The following is a 19,550-nucleotide window of genomic DNA, read 5'->3' on the forward strand; positions in this document are numbered from 1 at the left end:
TTATTCAGCGTGATCATGTGGGTTTGTAACATTTTGTGAAAGAAGCTTGATGACTACACTAGTTAATCCGATTTCAGTTGAGACACAGAGACACAAAACCCCTGATTTATTCAGCGTGATCATGTGGGTTTGTAACATTTTGTGAAAGAAGCTTGATGACTACACTAGTTAATCCGATTTCAGTTGAGACGCACAGACACAAAACCCCTGATTTATTCAGTGTGATCACGTGGGTTTGTAACATTTTGTGAAAGAAGCTTGATGACTACACTAGTTAATCCGATTTCAGTTGAGACGCAGAGACACAAAACCCCTGATTTATTCAGCGTGATCATGTGGGTTTGTAACATTTTGTGAAAGAAGCTTGGTGGCTTTGAAGGTGAGCTTTGCGGCTGAATCGTCTGCCACATTCCACGCACTGAAACTTTCGGATTTGCTGGTGAATGGCCTCGATGTGGCGAATGAGGTTGTGTCTCTCCGTGAACGTTTTGCGACAGGTGTTACAAACATAAGGAAAGCCCTGTTTATCAGCCGTATGTGTTCTAGCTTGGTTTTCACCGTCACCTAATGCCACGACATATCTGAAAACACAAAAACACTTGATTAGGAAATGTTCTTCTTTTCAATGCAGTCCTTTTTTACATTACAGGTAGAAATACCCTGGATGCTACGTAATTCCATAATAGGTGGTCAATGGTTTTAGCTTTGTAAAATGCAATATGTTCCTCATCAAGCGACTGTCCTCAAATACATCTAGGCATATTTTGAATAAAGAAAACTGTGGGAATGCTGAAACTCGTGGAGTGGTTGTAATTTGCTCCAGCATTCAGCAATACCGATGTAAAAGCTGAAGTAACACATTACTGTCAGACACAACTGCAGTGAAGAGATATTAGTATACTTAATTGTTTTAATGACACCACTAGAGTACATCGATTTATTAAAGTGACAGAGCCTAGTTTTTAAACAATACAGCATAGTTTTTATTATAAGAGATGTTTTTGACAATTAAAATCAGATTATACTCACATTTTAGCATGATTTAAAATATTCATTTCCATACAACTGAAGTGTTTATGGTCAGGCTGGTATTTGTAATGCCACAAAATGCATTTTTCATAATTCTAAAAATACATGTACCTCTGAAAAGTAACAGCTATGGAGATGAGCTCGTCTATTTTTAGAGGGTATTTCTCTGTTTTAGTGTCAAAGACTCATTTCACTCTATTGTAACTACATGTATATCCAGCACTAGTATATCTTTAGAGGTTATTTTCCTGTTTCAGTGTCACAGGTCTGTACAGGTAGATAAACCAAATTAGTGTCTATGTTCACAGATTCAAACTAGGGTCTGTGATTTTAACTATTGGACGTGAAACATTTGATCATTGAGACTTGAAGTCGGGGAAACTTGCTACATTTTTCCATCAGCAACAAGGGATCTTTCAGATGCATATGGTCTTTGACATACCATTCATGGAACACTGGTTGGCATGGGGTGGGGGTGGGGGTGGGGGGAGTCAAAGAATATGTCCATCAAGTGCTACGGCTAAGTCTATTTTAGCTGAATCAAACTACTTTTGCTTCAGCATTTTTTTTCGTTGAAGCCATTTTTTTTTTAATTGAAAGAGCTGAGCACTAGCTTGAGTTCTGCAACTTGTGCAAGGGCAAGGACATATGATAAAGGTCTTACAATGGACATATCAACTTATTGTGCCAATTCCAACTGGTATTCCAAGAATATTTCTGTCTTTGGGGATGAGCACAGCACAGACAACTTGATGCTAATTGTTATTAGATAAACCATGTGTTGCAGAAGATTTCTTCTCTCAGCGTGTCCAGACCTAGTGTTAGACACCTACTAGATGCCGATTAAACACGGTTTTGGTTGCCATTATTCAATGAATCCATTTCTCTTCATTCTACAAATCACACAGTGCAATCTCGCATCCACTCCAGTCAAGTTCTTTACTTGTATCATTCATCAAACATGAGTACATTAGCAGACAAGGCTGGTTTTTGTCCGACGCCATATAACCGTAAATAAAATGTGTTGAGTGCATCGTTAAATAAAACATTTCCTTATTGGGGGTTTTCTTGTTGCAAAGCTCAGACTTAATGTTGTGGACTGGGAAACTATTTTTGCTTCTGAAATTTTAATTTGGAAGCAAATGCTAGAAATTGAAAAGCAGTTCTAGAATGCAGCCTGGAAATTAGACAACATATTATATTTTTAATTTATACAACAGCAGTGCAGAAATTTGAGACAAAGGTGCAAAAAGGTTTATGATTTATGTTATCACTCTTGGATATGGTGAATTCTGGATACATCTAGAATACTGTCAAAATAAGGTAAAAGCAGAAACTGTTTGTCAAGCTGATTAGAAAGTATTCTGTGCACTTCAAGCAGGTATTTGGTTTCTGCCTCCTGTCAGTTTTGAGTCTTTGTTGTTGTTTCTTCATCAAATGATGTTAAAATGAGGACAGCTCTGTTTTGTAACATGATCTTTGGGTAAGGACTCAAATAATTACAATCTTGTGCAAAAACCAGAAGACAAATTTAAAGAGTCAGTTTTTGTTAAAGTATTACATTAAGATACTGTGGGTTCATTAATACTAAACAGGCTCCATCAAAGGTCATGACATCGGAGTTTTATATCATGTTAACTAAGTATGTCAAATCTTGCTGCTATATTTACCAATACCTATTAATGTAAAACAGTATTTTGTGTTTTATGTAAATTCTGAATCTTTCTTGCTTGTATAAATCAGGCAGTGATTTCAAATCTCTTTCCATCAAAGCACCATTTAATCTCAATAGTGACTATTATTCTTTTCTTTTTTAAAAACTTATTTTCATTTTCATTATTATATTGAACTACATTTAAGTGTATCCGGAAGAGGGAAGATATAATAGGACTGAAGCCTTTATTGAGTTTAAACAGTTTGTTATTTTGAATTTTATACAAAGAACTTTTCACAGGATTCTCTAGAACTTCTAATCTACCTAGGGTTTCAATCCCATTTATACAGACAAAATGTTATATTCCTTGGTAGTTTTCATGCATTTGATTACATGAACTGTGTGCAAGACCATAACTTCCATAATCTGTGACCATGCAATTTGCTTCAATACATCATAAGATAGAAATAACTTTTTAATGAGCACCCACCAGAGGTGTTATAATCGTATAATGGATTCTCTTTAGTGGACAAACCAATCTGGGTTGGTTCCAACAGGTAACGTATTGACCTCTGTTGTGAGCCTGGAACAGTTTAGCTGTTGCTTGGTTCAGTGATGATGTTTAATTACGGTAGTTTCATGTCTTTATCAATAACAAAGAAAGAAGAAAGCTTCAAATACTTTTATTCCTGCAAATCAGTAGCTGAGGTTACAGATGCATTTTTATCATTCACAAAGTAAGTCTAGAAAAAATTGTTTCTTAGCTTTCTATAACATTTCAGCACATTTTCTAACTAGTGGCTCCTGTGCATGGTTATAGGACCTTTCGTAGCCGATTTGTTATGTCCCTAGACATTCCGTACACATTACCATTTTATACCTTAGAGCTTTTGTCCCCTGGTCATTTAGGACACTTTTATATTTCTTATTTAATGTATTCTTTAACAATCTTTTCTAAAATAGTTTAATCTTTAATACAGTATTTGTTAATCTCAATAAAAAATATTATAAACATAATTGTTTGAGTTGTATATTACTCTTTAGTTACACGACATTAAGTCATACTCGTCATTTAAATAATACATATGTATATGGATTGATCAAATGTCATCTCACAACAACCCATGTCGCACAGATAATTCATTATAAAGTGTGTACCAGCGTGTAAGTCACTAGGGGATAAAAAAACATATTAAAGTGTTTTGGTCTGTTTTTGTAACTATTACTGTCTACAGTAAGCATATTTGAACCTTGAAAAACAAAAATCTAGTTAAAATCCCCCAAACAAACAACTAACAAAGACCAAACAATATACATGTACAATTCAACATAAAATGTGTCCTAATTAAATGACCAGAGTATAAAATAGTAGTGTGTACAAAATGTCCAGGGATGAAACAAATCGGGTATGAAATGTCCCGTAACCCCTATGCACCTACTGTATGACATTGTGATGCCTGGTTTCTTAATATGATGTGAAATCCTTTGCTGTGATATAGTAGCATGAGTTATTTTACATGCTTGTTCTCATACAGGATAACACATAACACATTTTTTAACATGCTAGTTGTGGAGTTGTGGCTGGTTCTGGAATCAATCTAAATGAAACACTGATGAGGTTTAAGTCTTTGACTCATCACACCTCTGGTTGGACAGTTCACACTTAACACCTAAATTACACACGAATCAGATAAAAGACGTCAAAGACAAATATATATACACAGTGTTTCTGCCAGAAAGAAATTTTGGGGTATGGCGCGATGGAATTGAATGCAACCACAGTCAACAGGAGGTATGTGGGACCTCCCCCAGAAAGAAAATGGGTTAGGTTTAGGGTTAGAGATAAGAAAATCATACAGTAATGATAAGTCATTAATTTTGTCAAAAGGTTAACTTAAAATAATAAAATCTGGAAAGAAATTTGGATATGGTGACATACCCGTTTTACCCTCTGACAGAAACCCTGATTTACAAACTATGAGGTAAATAAGGCTCACCCTGTGCAGTGCCAAATTAGCCAATTGTAAGTTTTATACAAAGTGGCTACTAAATGTCTTTGGCTAATAAAAGGAAATACTGTACATGTCTGAAAATTGGCTAAACTAAAATTTGTTCCAGCGCGTGCCCTGGGTAAACATTGAGTAGAAATAACGTAAGACCACAGTATAAAATGCCCTGTTGTGATAGGAGAAAAACAGAAACCTGCAATGTTTTATTACAACGCTGTACATGACAACAAACATCAACCACTATACTGATAATGTTTTGTAAAAAGTGTAATAGATGGCATGTTTAGTTTTTTACTCTACACAATGTTGTACAACAATTGTTTTGGGGATTTTTATGTGTGTATGGGTTTCCCCAGAGGCATATCCCCCCACCACACACACACACACACACACACACACACACTATGAAAACATCGATCTGTGTACATCTGCAGTCTCGACATCAAAGGAAACGGTGTTTGGCGAGTACGGAAACTTTGATGAAAACTCTGCTATTATGTAGCTACTTATGTATGTAGATGTGCCATGGTGCAAAGTATCAAATAAACTTCCCATACACTTCACCTTTTCACATTACTAAAAATTACGAAATGTTACAAAACTACATCAATCAGTAGTACAACACAAACATTCTAAAACAAACAATTAATCATAACAGCATTATCGCAATATTAAAGACCAATTAAGAACTTTCAGTTGCAGACAAACCATCTAAAATAACAAAGCACTAAAATTGGCCAAATGTTCACAAATAGATGCATAAAGGGTGGGTGGGTGTACAAAGAAAAAATACCCCCACCACCACCCTGATAAGTAAAAGATGATTAAATTAACCTAGAACAATATGTACAAATGTCCTTTACAGGCACATGAAACCTACAATGTGTCGAACAGGGGCCTAATTCACTGAACTCTCGCAACTTTACAATTTCGCAGTGCAGCACTAAAAGACTTGCAGAGAGGATGCTTTGTTGTCTAGCAGAGCCTAAGAGAGCTTTGTCAATTAGGCCCCTGGCTCCGTATTCATAAACACACTTAAGTCAATGTCAGTGAGGGTATCGTACATTGAGTTAAGTACCTTTCTGAATATGGAGCCTGGTGTATTGGGAGTTAAAAAACAAACAATTAAATCCACGCACAGAAAAACACAACTGGGACATCAGGACTTCTGTAACCGGTCTTCGGTGCCAGTTGTGTTTGCCAGGGCAGAACATTTCTTCTCTATTTCACCGTTTGTAATAATATTATATACAATGGCTCTGATAGTGACTTACACCGGACCAGAGACCTGCTACACATCTGTTGATTCCAGTGTTAAGTGCACAATGAAGAGCATCAAACTAAAGGTAAACCCACAGTCAGTGAAAGTAATTTATTACAACGGTCGGGCCATTTGGTTCACTGAGAACCTCTTAGATACTTCTGTCCCGGACCCAGTCACTGGCTAAGTCAGATATTGTGCCCGGGAGAGACGTGCTTGAACCTTAATTGGATGTTAATATGTTATCCAATCCAATCCAATCTTAGGCACTCTATACAACTCACACAAAATCTTGAAGAATCCGAGAATAAAAAAACTATTGCAATTGCCAAAGAAAGGCGACTCTCAGTCCAACATCCATGTAAGATTCTATTTGTATTTCTCCAATCTGCACACAAACACGTATTTCAATAACCACAAGTATCTCGTTTGCTTTTCTTGTGTCTGAGTAGGTGTCCCTTCTGGTGAAACCTCATACCACACCCATTACAAATGTATTTTCGTATCTGCTCATGAACAAAGCGATGGTGACGTCTCAGGTTATTTCGATCAGTGTAACGCCTCTGACAGATGGGGCAAATGTAATGTGTTTGCAGCACGTTACTTCTCAAGCCCGGATGTGGTGCAGGTGCAGGTGCGATGGGCACAAATCTGGTAACGCATCTGAAAGATAAAATGTGGAGAGACTCTTAAACTAATCTAGTTCCAACACGAGTGGTGTACGTTCTAGACAGGCGATGGTGTCACAAGTGGATCAGCTATTGTTAGCGGGTGGATTCCCAGCTCTTGCGCACCATTTGGAACCCATGTGATTTTTGAGGTGGGCACTGCGACTAAACCGTTTCCCACACTGCTTGCACTGGTAGTTTCGCACGTGTTCGTGAATGGTGCTCTTGTGTCGTATGAGGTTACGTCGTTTTGTGAACGATTTGCCACAGACGTCACAAACAAAATAGACATGGGCTGTTACTTTCATGTCACTTCCATGCTGACTCCAGCCATAGTCATTTCGACTCGATGTCATGAAAAACCTGAAAACAACACAGAGAGAACCTGTTAGACCAAACAGCACAGCCTCACAAATTTGACCTTACATTTTACAACAGACTGGTATTTCTATTTGACAAAATATCATTTGAAGTCATGTAAAAGTATCTTTCTACAACAATTTTGTTAATGTTTCTTGCCTGTGCAAGAATAAATTGAGCAGTTTATGGTTTTCTATAAAATAATTAAAATAAAAATTACAACCATATAATTACCCCCCCCCCCCCCCCCATGTGTTAATGGCAATATCATTATCATTTTTGTTGTCGACATTCGTAACACAGGGCATAATATTTCACAAGAATCAATGTTCTGTTCGTGTGTCGGTTAAGCAACTTTCTCACCACCGCTAGAACCACCAACCTCACAGTAACTTCAAACTTATAAGTTCTATATCTTCACAGCTCCATATAAAAAAAAATCAGCAGGCCTAACTAAGTTAGGGTTTTACATTAGAAACTGTGAACAAAGAATTATTGCATGAGCATTTCAGTACATGTTTGTACAACATAAATGTTTTATACCGCCGGCAACAATAGAACAAAATATGCAGTCCACAATTTTTTTGTTAAAGATACACAACTGTCCGACTATGTGTTTGGAATCGGTCGTTATTCAATAGAACTGTCTGGACTAAACATCTGACATATGCATGCAGGAAGTCACATACACATGTATTTGAGAAAAAAAAAGGGAAACATGTCTGGAGCATAAAATAACTGAGCCGAGATCGAAGAGATGATGATGAGATTTCTGGACATCAGTTACGGATACATGCAGCATTTACAGCCAGTGATAGATACATGTAGTAACCATTCACTGTCATTAGTCATGTTTCAAATGTTTTTACATTGCAAAATACCAATCCCTAAACCACTTGCCTGGATATTGGACAAGGAAATATCGGCCTTGCGTCACAACTTGTTCACAGGCGCATGAAGTTTCATGTGTGCGTTCAAGTTGTCTTTTCTGTTAAACTGACTTCCACATACGGAACACGGGTGCTTGACAACCTTTTGGTGCAAGCTTTTCTTGTGCCGACAGAGATTATTTGCGAGTGAAAAACGCTGATTGCATATATCGCAGACGAAAATACGCTTGCTTCGTTCGAAATGCGAATCAATGGAGGATTTCCTCGGTTTCCACAGAATGTTGCCTCTGAAAAAGAAATGGATGATTTTTAAGTAAACCACAACCTAGTATGTGAGTGGACAAACAAACAACAATGAGATTTGACTTTACACGATTCCAGGTACAATTGAGTCATGATCCCTAATGACAGTGGTGTTCATATTGTCTGTTTTTCAATATAAGTTACGTTATATAAGGTGTCATTTTTTTTATCACATGTATACAGCCCCACAATTCACCATAGTATTCAAATTGTCTGTTTTACAATATATGTTACGGTATAAAAGGTCTCATTTTGTTTATCACATGAATACAGCCCCACAATTCACCTCAGCATTCAGCATTGCTGATGTAAAAGCTGAAGTAAAATTGATTAACATCAGCATTTAAAAAATTGCCAACACATTGTATTGACAGAGACTACAAGTACAGGCATATAAAATACGGATGTTACGGCAATTTTCTGTGTTTAACTCAGCATAATGCTCATCCAAGAAGTATACACATTGATCTTTCAGTTGATACTTGCATAAACTGAAAATTACTTGTAGTCAGTATTTGTAATTGAACAAAATACATATTTGAATACTTTTGTTTACTGTATTATTTGTATAAACTTCATTGGAATGCAAAGTTCCACGTATTTACGATGGAAGTAACTGTCCGATTGTTGTTAACTGATCTCTATTGTAATAAAGAGAATACTACACTAGTTCCCATACTAGTTCCCATACTAGTTCCCATGAGAAGACTGTTTATATTACAACTCAATTTTTTTTTAATGTAGATCACTCGCTATCGCTTGTGCCTAAAAATGCATGCTTAATATAAAAGTCTCTCGCAGTAACTAATTTATTCTTTATATTTAAACTAGCAATGGCAAAGCCTCATTATGCATTAACAGACATGCCACACAAGAAGGGGTAATTCAGCTTCTAACCACCCATGAGCGTTCACCTATGATGTACAGTCAGACCTCGTTACAACGACCGTCATTACGACGACATTTACACCATCCAACCACAAATTGTCGGGAACAAACATACATCTATGTTATTCCGTTCATTACACTGGAATTCACACCTTCCCACACCGACAGAGCAAATTGGGAACAAACGTGCATCTGACGTCTCAAAACACCTCTTTACAACATTACATAATCACAGATGCCGTAGCATGTTGGCAGTACACACAGCCGTTATTCATCCTTGATTTCGTCGCCAGCTGACAGTGTCACACGATGTCCGAGTTACCGATGTCGGCTAAATCTCTAGACGTGTATTGCTTTTGAAAATAAGTCTTTAGTCTCATTTAATTAAAGGATTAACTTCGAACGATCAAGTCTGCTAGTTTTATGACATTTTATAAACGAAGTAGGTACCAATTAATTCGATTGACAGTAAATGCGCCATGATTAATAATAATATACTTAATATTTAATAATAGTCTGTGATCCATCCCCGTCGTTGGGCCCATTAGGCTATTTTTCATTCCAGCCAGTGCACCAAATCTGGCATATTAAATGATGTTGTATGTACTATCCTGTCTGTGGGATGGTGCATATAAAATAGCCCTTGCTACTAGCCGGTAATTAAAAAATCAATGTGCTCTAGTCGTGTCATTAAATAATTTTTTTTTTTATAACTGCAATTTCGATATAACGACAAAGTTACCCAGGGACGAATGTGGTCGTTGTAACGAGGTCTGACTGTACTGGTATTTACAACTGCAACATGCTTTCAGTGAAGTCAAAATCAACGCCATATTAAAGATGCTATAATTTACTTAATACCATATTATTTGTAATACACGTAATAACAATGGTAATATATATTTAGAACAAATATTGAGATACCCTTATGTTAGACATCATACAGATGTACATGTAATGTGGTATAGACAAGCTGAGTTGAACAACTAAAAACATTTTCCTTCCCTTGAACTTTCTTTTCTTTTCTGTGAAATCCACTGCAGTATTTACATGGGGGTTCTTTTTTCTTCAACATTTCTTTTCTTGATTCACCAGTCTTGTCAGTCGATGATGCTTTCTATTTGTGGTCAGTCGATGATGGTTTCTATTAGTGGTCAGTCGATGATGATTTCTATTTATTTCTTTTCATAATATGTACCAAGTCTCAGGTATACTCGTTAAAAAAAAAAAAAAATGATGTTGTAACTTGTACTACATTATTCAGTTTGTTGGTTTGATATTCGCACCAGAGATGGAAACCAGGGTTTCACGGATTGTTTGTGAATATGCTCATACACACATGTATAAGTCTGCTGGGTTGGTATGTATACATACGACTCTCGCTCCTCGTCATTGCCCCGAGGCTAGTTCAAGTAGACTAATTTTAGCTCCCCGTATCATGTGAATTTATATGATATTAATATTGTAATATAAATGTTTAACCATAATCCAAGCTGAGGGACCAATTAATTACTCCCCTCAATTTTTTTCATGTCAGTGTCTAAATAAATGTAAAGTTTGTTTTTGTGTAACAAAACCACTAGAGCAAATTGATTTATTTATCATTGGCTATTGGGTGTCAAACATTTGATCATTTAGACATAGTCTTAGAGAGGAAACCTGGTACATTTTCCCATTAGCAGCAATGGATCTTTTATATATATATATATATAAAAAACGTATTATGCATCATGCCACAGACAGGATAGTATATACCATGGCCTTTGATGTACCAGTCGTGTTGCACTGTCTGGAACGAGACATACAGGTCTGATTAAAGGCAACTGTTTGCTGTTTTGCCAGACAGACACAGACAGGCACACAGATACAGAGAACAACCTAAAAACCCATACCTAATAAATACTCCGCCTTTTCTATGCGTGGAATAACAACTCTGAAACTACAAGCTATTTATTCAGTTATTTGCATTGCATTGCAGCCGATACTATAAAGACTTAACCCTCTAAGAGCGGGATCTAGCTCAGTCAATAGAGTGATCGCCCAGGTGTTTTAAAGGTACAATCGATACCAGGGTTTCTGCCAGAGGGTAAAACAGGAAAAATACCATCACCCAAAAAATATTATTTGGGTATGACGCTATACCCAAATTTGTTTGAAGATTTAATTTTTTTTAGTTGACCTTTTAACAAAACTAGTTACTCTTATCATTACTGTATGATTAATGTTGGCTTTAAATGATTATAAAACTATTCTTTTCATATGTGCAGCAGGATGGTCCTTTCAGGAAGGAATATATACAAAGCAAAGCGAACAGAGATTATCTATATAAATATATCACTCTATACCATTGGATTCATCATTTTGTCTTGCATAGCGCCATACCCAAAAATTTCTTTCTGGCCAAAACTTTAGCTACCATTTGGTAGACCAAGGGCAGATCCAAGGGAGGGGACCAGGGGTACCTGTCCCTCCCCTTAAAAAATTAAAGTGACCGTTTTTGAAGAATTTGTTTAGAATTTTCATTGAAGTGCCCTTTTCAGGGAGTTGCTCCATGTGCCCTTTTGCCCATGGTCCCCTCCCTAAAATATTTCCTGGGTCCACCCTTCTCTGAATGGGGTTTTTCCTCATCCCACACAATTTTGTTTTGTTTTCCCCCTCCCCCAACAAATCAGGCTATAGAAAATAATCTAAACACATCTAAAGTCAGCATAGTTTTTATTCCTCAAATATTTTAACGTTACAAAACAAAGAAAGTCGTAATGAAGAAAATCAGTAACAATTACAATACTTGTATGCATACATGAACATGGCATTACAGAATTTTGTTTATAAAAGAACATAACATGTACAATGATGGTACTTCATTCAAACTAATTAGCTAATTGTAGTGGTTTTGCAGTAAACTGCATCAATGACACGACAATATGGCAACACTCAATCACCCCCTCCTCCAAAAATATGATATTAAGTAAATTTAATCTTTAACTATAGATTTTTTTTGTAAACAATATTTATTTCTGTTTATATTAACAAATGGGATTGGTCAACAGGCATAGCCTATATAAAGACCTTTCCCTACATTATACAACTGAAACATTAGATATATAGATTTCAGTTTAAATGGCATATAAGAAATACATAGTAGCCTCCTAAGATGTGTTTGAGAGAAGCATCTGAAATGACACCGATCCTTGAAGTAGCAAACTACTGTACAGTGTTTTCAAGACCATTACCTTTATATTGCCACTCCATCATTTCACATCTTGTATTAATGCAAAACACATAAATGTTAAAGCAGCTGCATCAAACTCAAGTTTGGTTTTATTTGTTTCTCACGTTTATGTTGTTTTACTATCAACGTAAAAATATTTATTGTCAACTTCTGCAAGACCTGAATCCATGTCCCAATATTATGTACAACTTAACAGGCCATGTACAGCCTGCCCTCAAAATAACAAATGGCAAAAAGGGCATTTGCTTGCTACCTCAATTATATGGACAGTCTATGGAAATCTAACATTGGTACGAACAAACCAAAACTGAAGGCTATAAATGCATTAATACTGACTCTACTGTATACCTGATATTGGGTTTTTACATAAGACATCAAAGTGACAGACCCTAGTTTTTAAATACTACAATATATTTTCCACTATTAAAACCATGTTTGATCATTTAAATTAGTAGTACGTGTAGTCAAACCTGTCCTAGCGGCCACCTGTAATCAGTGGTCACCTGCTTTAAGTGGCCACGTTTTCCCCTCCCAAACAATTTATAATGTAAATGCACCTGTAATAAGCTGTCACCTGTCTAACGCAGCCAGCAGCCACCTAAATTGGAACCCAAATCATTGAAGTATCTGTATTAAGTAAATGTTTACTGTTATATAAAAGTGATATTTTAACAACAGTGATAAGGTGCAGAAAATAACGGATCTTCACACCTTCAGGAATTCTAGTACTCATTCAGTCCCGACATCTCTACTGTGTATCAATTAAAAAAGTATGATCTGGAATGCATCTAATTGCCTCTGGGCAGGCTATGCTTGACATATGCAGATTCACTTACTACGACAATACACCGCATGAAGTAGGAATTAAATAATTAAATGGAAAAAGAAAGCAAACTTGTTGAGAATGGTTAATTTAATGCATTCCAGTTGCATTTTTTCTGATGGAGGTGACATGGTAAAAGCAGTACAGACAGTAAAACAAGAAATAACAACAAATGTTTTAAAGACTCTATACGTGGCAACGTGTAATCAGTGGCCACCTGTCTTAAATGGCCATTTTATCTACTCCCTTGTGTGACCACTTAAGACAGGTTTGACTGTACTTACATTTTATTATTTAGAAAATTCATTTTCGTACACCTGAAATGGTTTTGGTCATCCAGGATTTTGTAATGTATACACTAAAAACGCTCGTTCGTCTGAGAAGTAATGGTTATCAAAACAAGCTCTAGTTATTTGTATACAGTATTTCCCCATTTTAAACTTCACAGACTTTAGCTTCTCTCTGTGAACACCTTATACAAATGTGTTGCCAGTTGTTGATTAACTAAACTTAAAAGTGTTCATTTTCACGAGCTGAAACCAGGTTCTGCACCTTTAAAAGGATTGGGTTTCTTTGTTATGCACCTCGATGTGTTTTTTCAGATTGTCTTTTCTATTGTACCGTCTATGACAAACATGACACGTGTACATCACCATCGACCCATGGACGGTCACTTTATGTCTGTGGAGATTTTTCGCGTAAGAAAATTCTTTATGACATATTTCACAAATATACGTTCTTTTACATCTCAGTAAACTGATGCCTTCCGATGACTGCCCCATTTTCCTTATTCCAATTAATCTGAAAGAAGAAATAATGGGATCAGTTAGAAATGGATTTCCAAGTATTTGGTTAATTAATTTTTACAACTTGAAGTTTATTTTTTGAGCATTTTTAAAGCAGTCAGTTATCTACTATTATTTTTACTCAGGCAGTAACCATCGTAGGCAGGCCACTCAACAAATTTGATCTATGATTGGTAAATTACTTCAAAATCAAGAACATATAGACCTCCGTTATGTTCATATTGACAAATACACATGGACTGAATACACGTTTATTAATTGTTCAGTTTTGTCGTAGAAAGCAATTCACACTACAAGTCAATTTGTGAACACTTCATAGTAAAAACTGCAAGATGGGTTAAAACGATCAGCACATGATAAACATTTCTCTTCATTCTCCACCGTCCAAACGTTCACATTAACACTATTACATTCAGTCATAAGAATACTGTAACTTTTAGGCTGCACTCAACAAATACTGACTTAAAAGGTTGTTAGATGAGACTGAGACTTGAAGCATTAACAAATGATCTCAAGGCTGCATTTAGTACATTAGTATTGTCAAGAGCAATAAGTTTACTGGTTCACATCCACTCCCTCTGTCCCTCCTCTTCTCTCCCTCCTCTTCTCTCCCTCCTCTTCTCTCCCATCTCCTCTCTCTCATATGCATAATTTCCTCTGTATATTGGCCAAGTTACTTTCTCAAATGCTCATACATATGTCCAACACTTTTTTAAATAACATCCATAACATTCCTTTTTTTTTGACCATGCCATGCTTAACTCCAAATGACCATGATCAGTATCAGTGATGATGTCAGACATTTTGGTTTTACAAGATCGACTGCATATCTATTGACTAAACATCACTGGACCATCCTTGTAATCACAGGTCAAGCGTTAGTTATATCCAAACCACGACCACCCTGAAACTGTATGAACCACCCACTATTAATGTTCATCAATTGCAAATCACTACCCAAACTGTCAGAAACCAACATACAACATCTGGGCACAACAGTTGATCTTCCAGAACATCTGCATGTGATATTTCAACACAATACCTCACGTCTGCACGATGGCACAGTGTGCACCGACTTTCTGAATCAAAACCATGTGGATGTATTGCCTTGGCTACTAGTGTCATCAGACCACAGTCCCAAAATCTTTAATCACTGAACATTTGGCAGACACAGACACAGCAAGCCACTGTAGAGGCAGGACACAACTTCCAGTTATGCTGGTGAACAAGTTTACCCGAGTCCATGAGATGACATTATCAAACCTGCAGACAGCCGTAGTGGCCACACATCCTACTGAGATGCAGGGACAGGTAACATTTTGTCAACTTTTGCAACTGAGGACTGTGTTTTTGGTTTTTAGGGATTGTGTATTTGATCAATGGAGTTAAGCTTGAATGTGATCAGTTTTATTGCTCAGTCAGGCCAAGAAGTTCCAAGCATAAAGTCAAATCTGTCTATTTAGGCCACAGAAGGTACTTGTCACACTGGTCTGAATTTACAAAGCCTGTTTTTGTTTTACATATGTAAAACTACATATATTAACAATTCTTAACACTTATGTTTGAAAAACAGAGACTTAATAAATTCAGGCCATTGTGTTTAACTGATGTGAGAGCTCCACAGGGTTATTAAATAATGGCTGGATTATTTATTAAACAAATGTGACAACCAGTCAAATCATTCGCAAGTGGTCTTGACTATACCCGTTTTCTGAAAGAACATAGAAATGATCTTCATAAAAGAGGTAAATTAATTTGAATGTATGCTCAAGTCTTAAGTGCTCACTATGATTGTTATATACACATGGATTATAAGACTGGATAGGTAATATCAAGGTAAATATTACATTTTTCATACCCTTGTCCAACACAATATTCTTCATTTAAAACAAAACAGTACATTGTCAAAAAACACTACAAAAAAACTACATACAAATCACTCAAGTAATTAAAACACAGGCATGCATGTATGCACATTCACATGCATAAACACCTCTTTAAAGTAATGTTCAAGGAGTAGAAATAGTTGAATGAAAAAACAGTCACGTGACGGTGTATCACTGCTGCTTAAAATGTTTGTTTCATCTCTGGGTGGTTTGCCTTAAAATGAGCCGTCAGGTTATCTTTTCTGTTGTACTGCTTCGAGCAGAATGGACATGTGAATTTCAGCACCTTTTGGTGCAAAGTCCTTTGATGTCTTTGTAAGCTTCTTTTATATGCGAATTCTTGCAGACAAATCTGGCACACATATTCCTGTTTGTTTCCCGGGGGCCATTCGCGTGGCCGTGCAGATGGTTCAAAACCAGGCACTCTGAAAGAACAAAGCGTGGAGTTCGTTAGCAGGACTTAAAAATACCGAAATCACATGTCCGCCATAAACAAAAAAAAAGAGCAGTGTTCACATCCTAGAAACGGCTATTGCTTGGTCTCAAGAGTAACATTTTTACATGCCAAGCCCCTGGGATTGTGCGAGGTGTTTACAACAGTGCTGTTGGCCCAAGATCTCCACGACGTTAACATGTTAACACAAGATGATGGCCAAAGGTCGTTACTATTGCTTGGTCTCAAGAGTAACATTTTTACATGCCGAGCCCCCTGGGATTGTGCGAGGTGTTTACAACAATGCAGGTGGCCCAAGATCTCCACGACGTTAACACGAGAACACGAGATGATGGCCCAAGGTCGTTACCATGGAGCCAGTGACCCATGTGTTTTTAGATGTCTGTTCAGTGTGTCTCTTCTGTTGAACTGCTTTTGACAGATGGAACAGAAAAACTTCCGATCTTTCCCGTGAACAGTCTTTTTATGCCTGGTGACATCGTAAGAATATACAAACTGCTTGCTGCAGATTTCGCACGTGAAAGGAAGGGCATTTCTCGACAAGCTAGAGTCCTGCAAACTCTGCATGGAACACCTTGGCACATCAATTCCCAGGATTCTGAAAAACAAAGGTTCGCGGCGTTTCAAGATGGTTTTACTGAACCCTTTGAATCAGAAAATGTATTGTGAGTATCCTAACTAAAGTTTACATATTGCACAGGTAAGTAAATAAAATGATTAAATACCTTTTCCAGCTATGTAGAATGATCAAGACAAGATATAACCATGCTTTATTACAAGCAAAATGTTTATATCTCAGTAAAGAAAATGGCCCAACTCCTCAGTTATTATTAATATTACTTGACAGGTACGTAGCCACCTGCTAAATTGAACTATATATAGTCCTAATCAAAATAATACCCAACTGGTTTTTATTATTATTACACAATTCACAAAAATCCCTAGGATGAAAACCTGAAAACTGAATTTGCAATATGATGACCTATTACTATATACAGTGAAACTCCTCTAAACCGGACACCATGGGGACCAAGTAAAAAGTCTGGTTTTAAGAGGTATCCGGTTTAGAGAGGTTCTCTTCTGAACAGATATTTAAAAACGGACCCTAAAAAAGGTCTGGTTTGAGGGGATTCCAGTTTATAGAAGGTCCTATTTTGAGAGATTTCGCTGTATAAGAATTATTTGGTTTTTTTGGTGAATTTATCAATATATCACAAATTGTATAAATTGCGTAGCATAGCAAAGTGATTTTATACTAAATCTGTGACTGTTATACATTGATAAATTAACACAAAAAATTTAAACTATTTTTATAATTACTAACACGCCTTAAAAATGCATCTAAATCTGTTTGAAAAGTCCTTTTCATGACTTGTTTTACATAATGGCATTCCATTTGAAGTAATGATGCCATTTTCTAAGGTTTATCGAAGGATAACATTCAGCATTTTAGAGACGTCTTCCAATCAGAAGAGAATAAATTGCAAATGGAAGCAAGTTTTTAATTATACATATAAATATGTATAAATAACAAACATAATACACAGCTGAAAGATATATATTCTTGCTGTAATTCTTTCCAAATTTCTTAACGGCTGTTTTTTTATGAAAATAAAAATATTTCATCTATAAAAGGCAAGTTTTTTTTAGTTTTTTATTAATTATTAATGTTGTTTATACAGAGTAAAAGGTCATCATTACTGTTAATACTATTTTTATTCCAGACATTTTCATGATGTGTACACATACATAATAAGCAAAAACATTGGGTATAACATGGATTAGGACTTATAGTATGCCCGATGATGGTATAGGGTATAATTGGGATTAGGACTTAGTAAGCCTAATGATGGTATAGGGTATAATTGGGATTAGGACTTAGTAAGCCTGATGATGGTATAGGGTATAATTGGGATTAGGACTTAATAAGCCTGATGATGGTATAGGGTATAATTGGGATTAGGACTTAGTACGCCTGATGATGGTATAGGGTATAATTGGGATTAGGACTTGGTAAGCCTGATGATGGTATAGGGTATAATTGGGATTAGGACTTGGTAAGCCTGATGATGGTATAGGGTATAATTGGGATTAGGACTTAGTAAGCCTGATCATGGTAAAGGTACAATTGGGATTAGGACTTAGTACGCCTAATGATGGTATAGGGTATAATTGGGATTAGGACTTAGTAAGCCTGATGATGGTATAGGGTATAACTGGGATTAGGACTTAGTAAGCCTGATGATGGTATACATATTAATCAAAACTCATAATGAAATTCTTCAGAACAGTGTTCTGATGAGAAAATAACAAACCCACTGAAGTTGGAATCATGTACTTAACCTTTTTGTGTACATGTTGTTACTGTTTATTGGTGTGGTGTATGTTCAAAGTTAAAGTTTGTTGTGTGTAACGACACCACTAGAGCACATTGATTTATTAATCATCGGCTATTGGATGTCAAACATTTGATAACTGTCTTAGAGAGGAAACACTACATTTTTCCTTTAGTAGCAAGGGATCTTTTATATGCACCATGCCAGACAGGACAGCACATACCACAGCCTTTGATATACCAGTCGTGGTGCACTGGATGGAATGAGAAACAGCCCAATGGGCCCACCAATGGAGATTGACCCAAAAACAACCGTGCATCAAGCGAGTGCTTTACCACTAGGCTACGTCCCACCCCCAATGTGTACTGCAAGTTATAATTAATTCCAGATTACCAGTAGTGTGGTATCGGCTCATTTTCCAGTATCAGCAAAGCTTGATCACACTTGCGTGGCTTTGTTCTCAACGTGCAGATTCATCAGAGAAATGGAATACATCAGCTAATATTACACACAAATTCTATTACAGCTATTTCTGCTGAGTCTTGACCTTACACTATGTGTTATATTTAGTAACCTGTCAAAGTCGCACAATACCTGCTGATAATTTAATTATATTCTTATCGTGTATGTAGTTTCTGCCAGAAAGAAATTTTTGGGTATGGCACTATGGAATTGAAAGAAAGGTTTTATTTAACGACGCACTCAACACATTTTATTTAGTTATATGACATCAGACATATGGTTAAGTACCACACAGATGTTGAGAGGGAAACCCACTGTCTCCATTTCATGGGCTACTCTTTCGATTAGCAGCAAGGGTTCTTTTATATGCGCCACCCCACAGACAGGGTACTACATACCTCGGCCTTTGATATACCAGTCGTGGTGGACTGACTGAACGAGAAATAGCTGAATGGGCCCACCGACAGGGATCAATCCCAGATCAACCGC

At 36.6% G+C, this 19,550-nt stretch overlaps 1 protein-coding gene across 12 annotated transcripts in view; it reads right to left on the reverse strand.

The window, feature by feature from the left end:
* The window catches only part of LOC121382870 (zinc finger and SCAN domain-containing protein 10-like), a 110,648-nt gene that overhangs the window by 39,661 nt on the left and 51,437 nt on the right, over positions 1-19,550 (reverse strand). The window contains exon 5 of one of the 12 annotated variants that reach the window (XM_041512522.1): positions 14-581. The exons of 6 other annotated variants lie outside the window; for them this stretch is intronic. In XM_041512522.1, the coding sequence (XP_041368456.1) occupies positions 332-581 (250 nt within the window). In that variant the 3' untranslated portion in view covers positions 14-331. 5 more of the 12 variants (XM_041512519.1, XM_041512515.1, XM_041512525.1 and 2 more) reach the window with 5 other exon arrangements.

This window comes from Gigantopelta aegis, chromosome 10, assembly GCF_016097555.1.
Source record: "Gigantopelta aegis isolate Gae_Host chromosome 10, Gae_host_genome, whole genome shotgun sequence".
NCBI classification, from domain to species: Eukaryota; Metazoa; Mollusca; class Gastropoda; order Neomphalida; family Peltospiridae; genus Gigantopelta; species Gigantopelta aegis.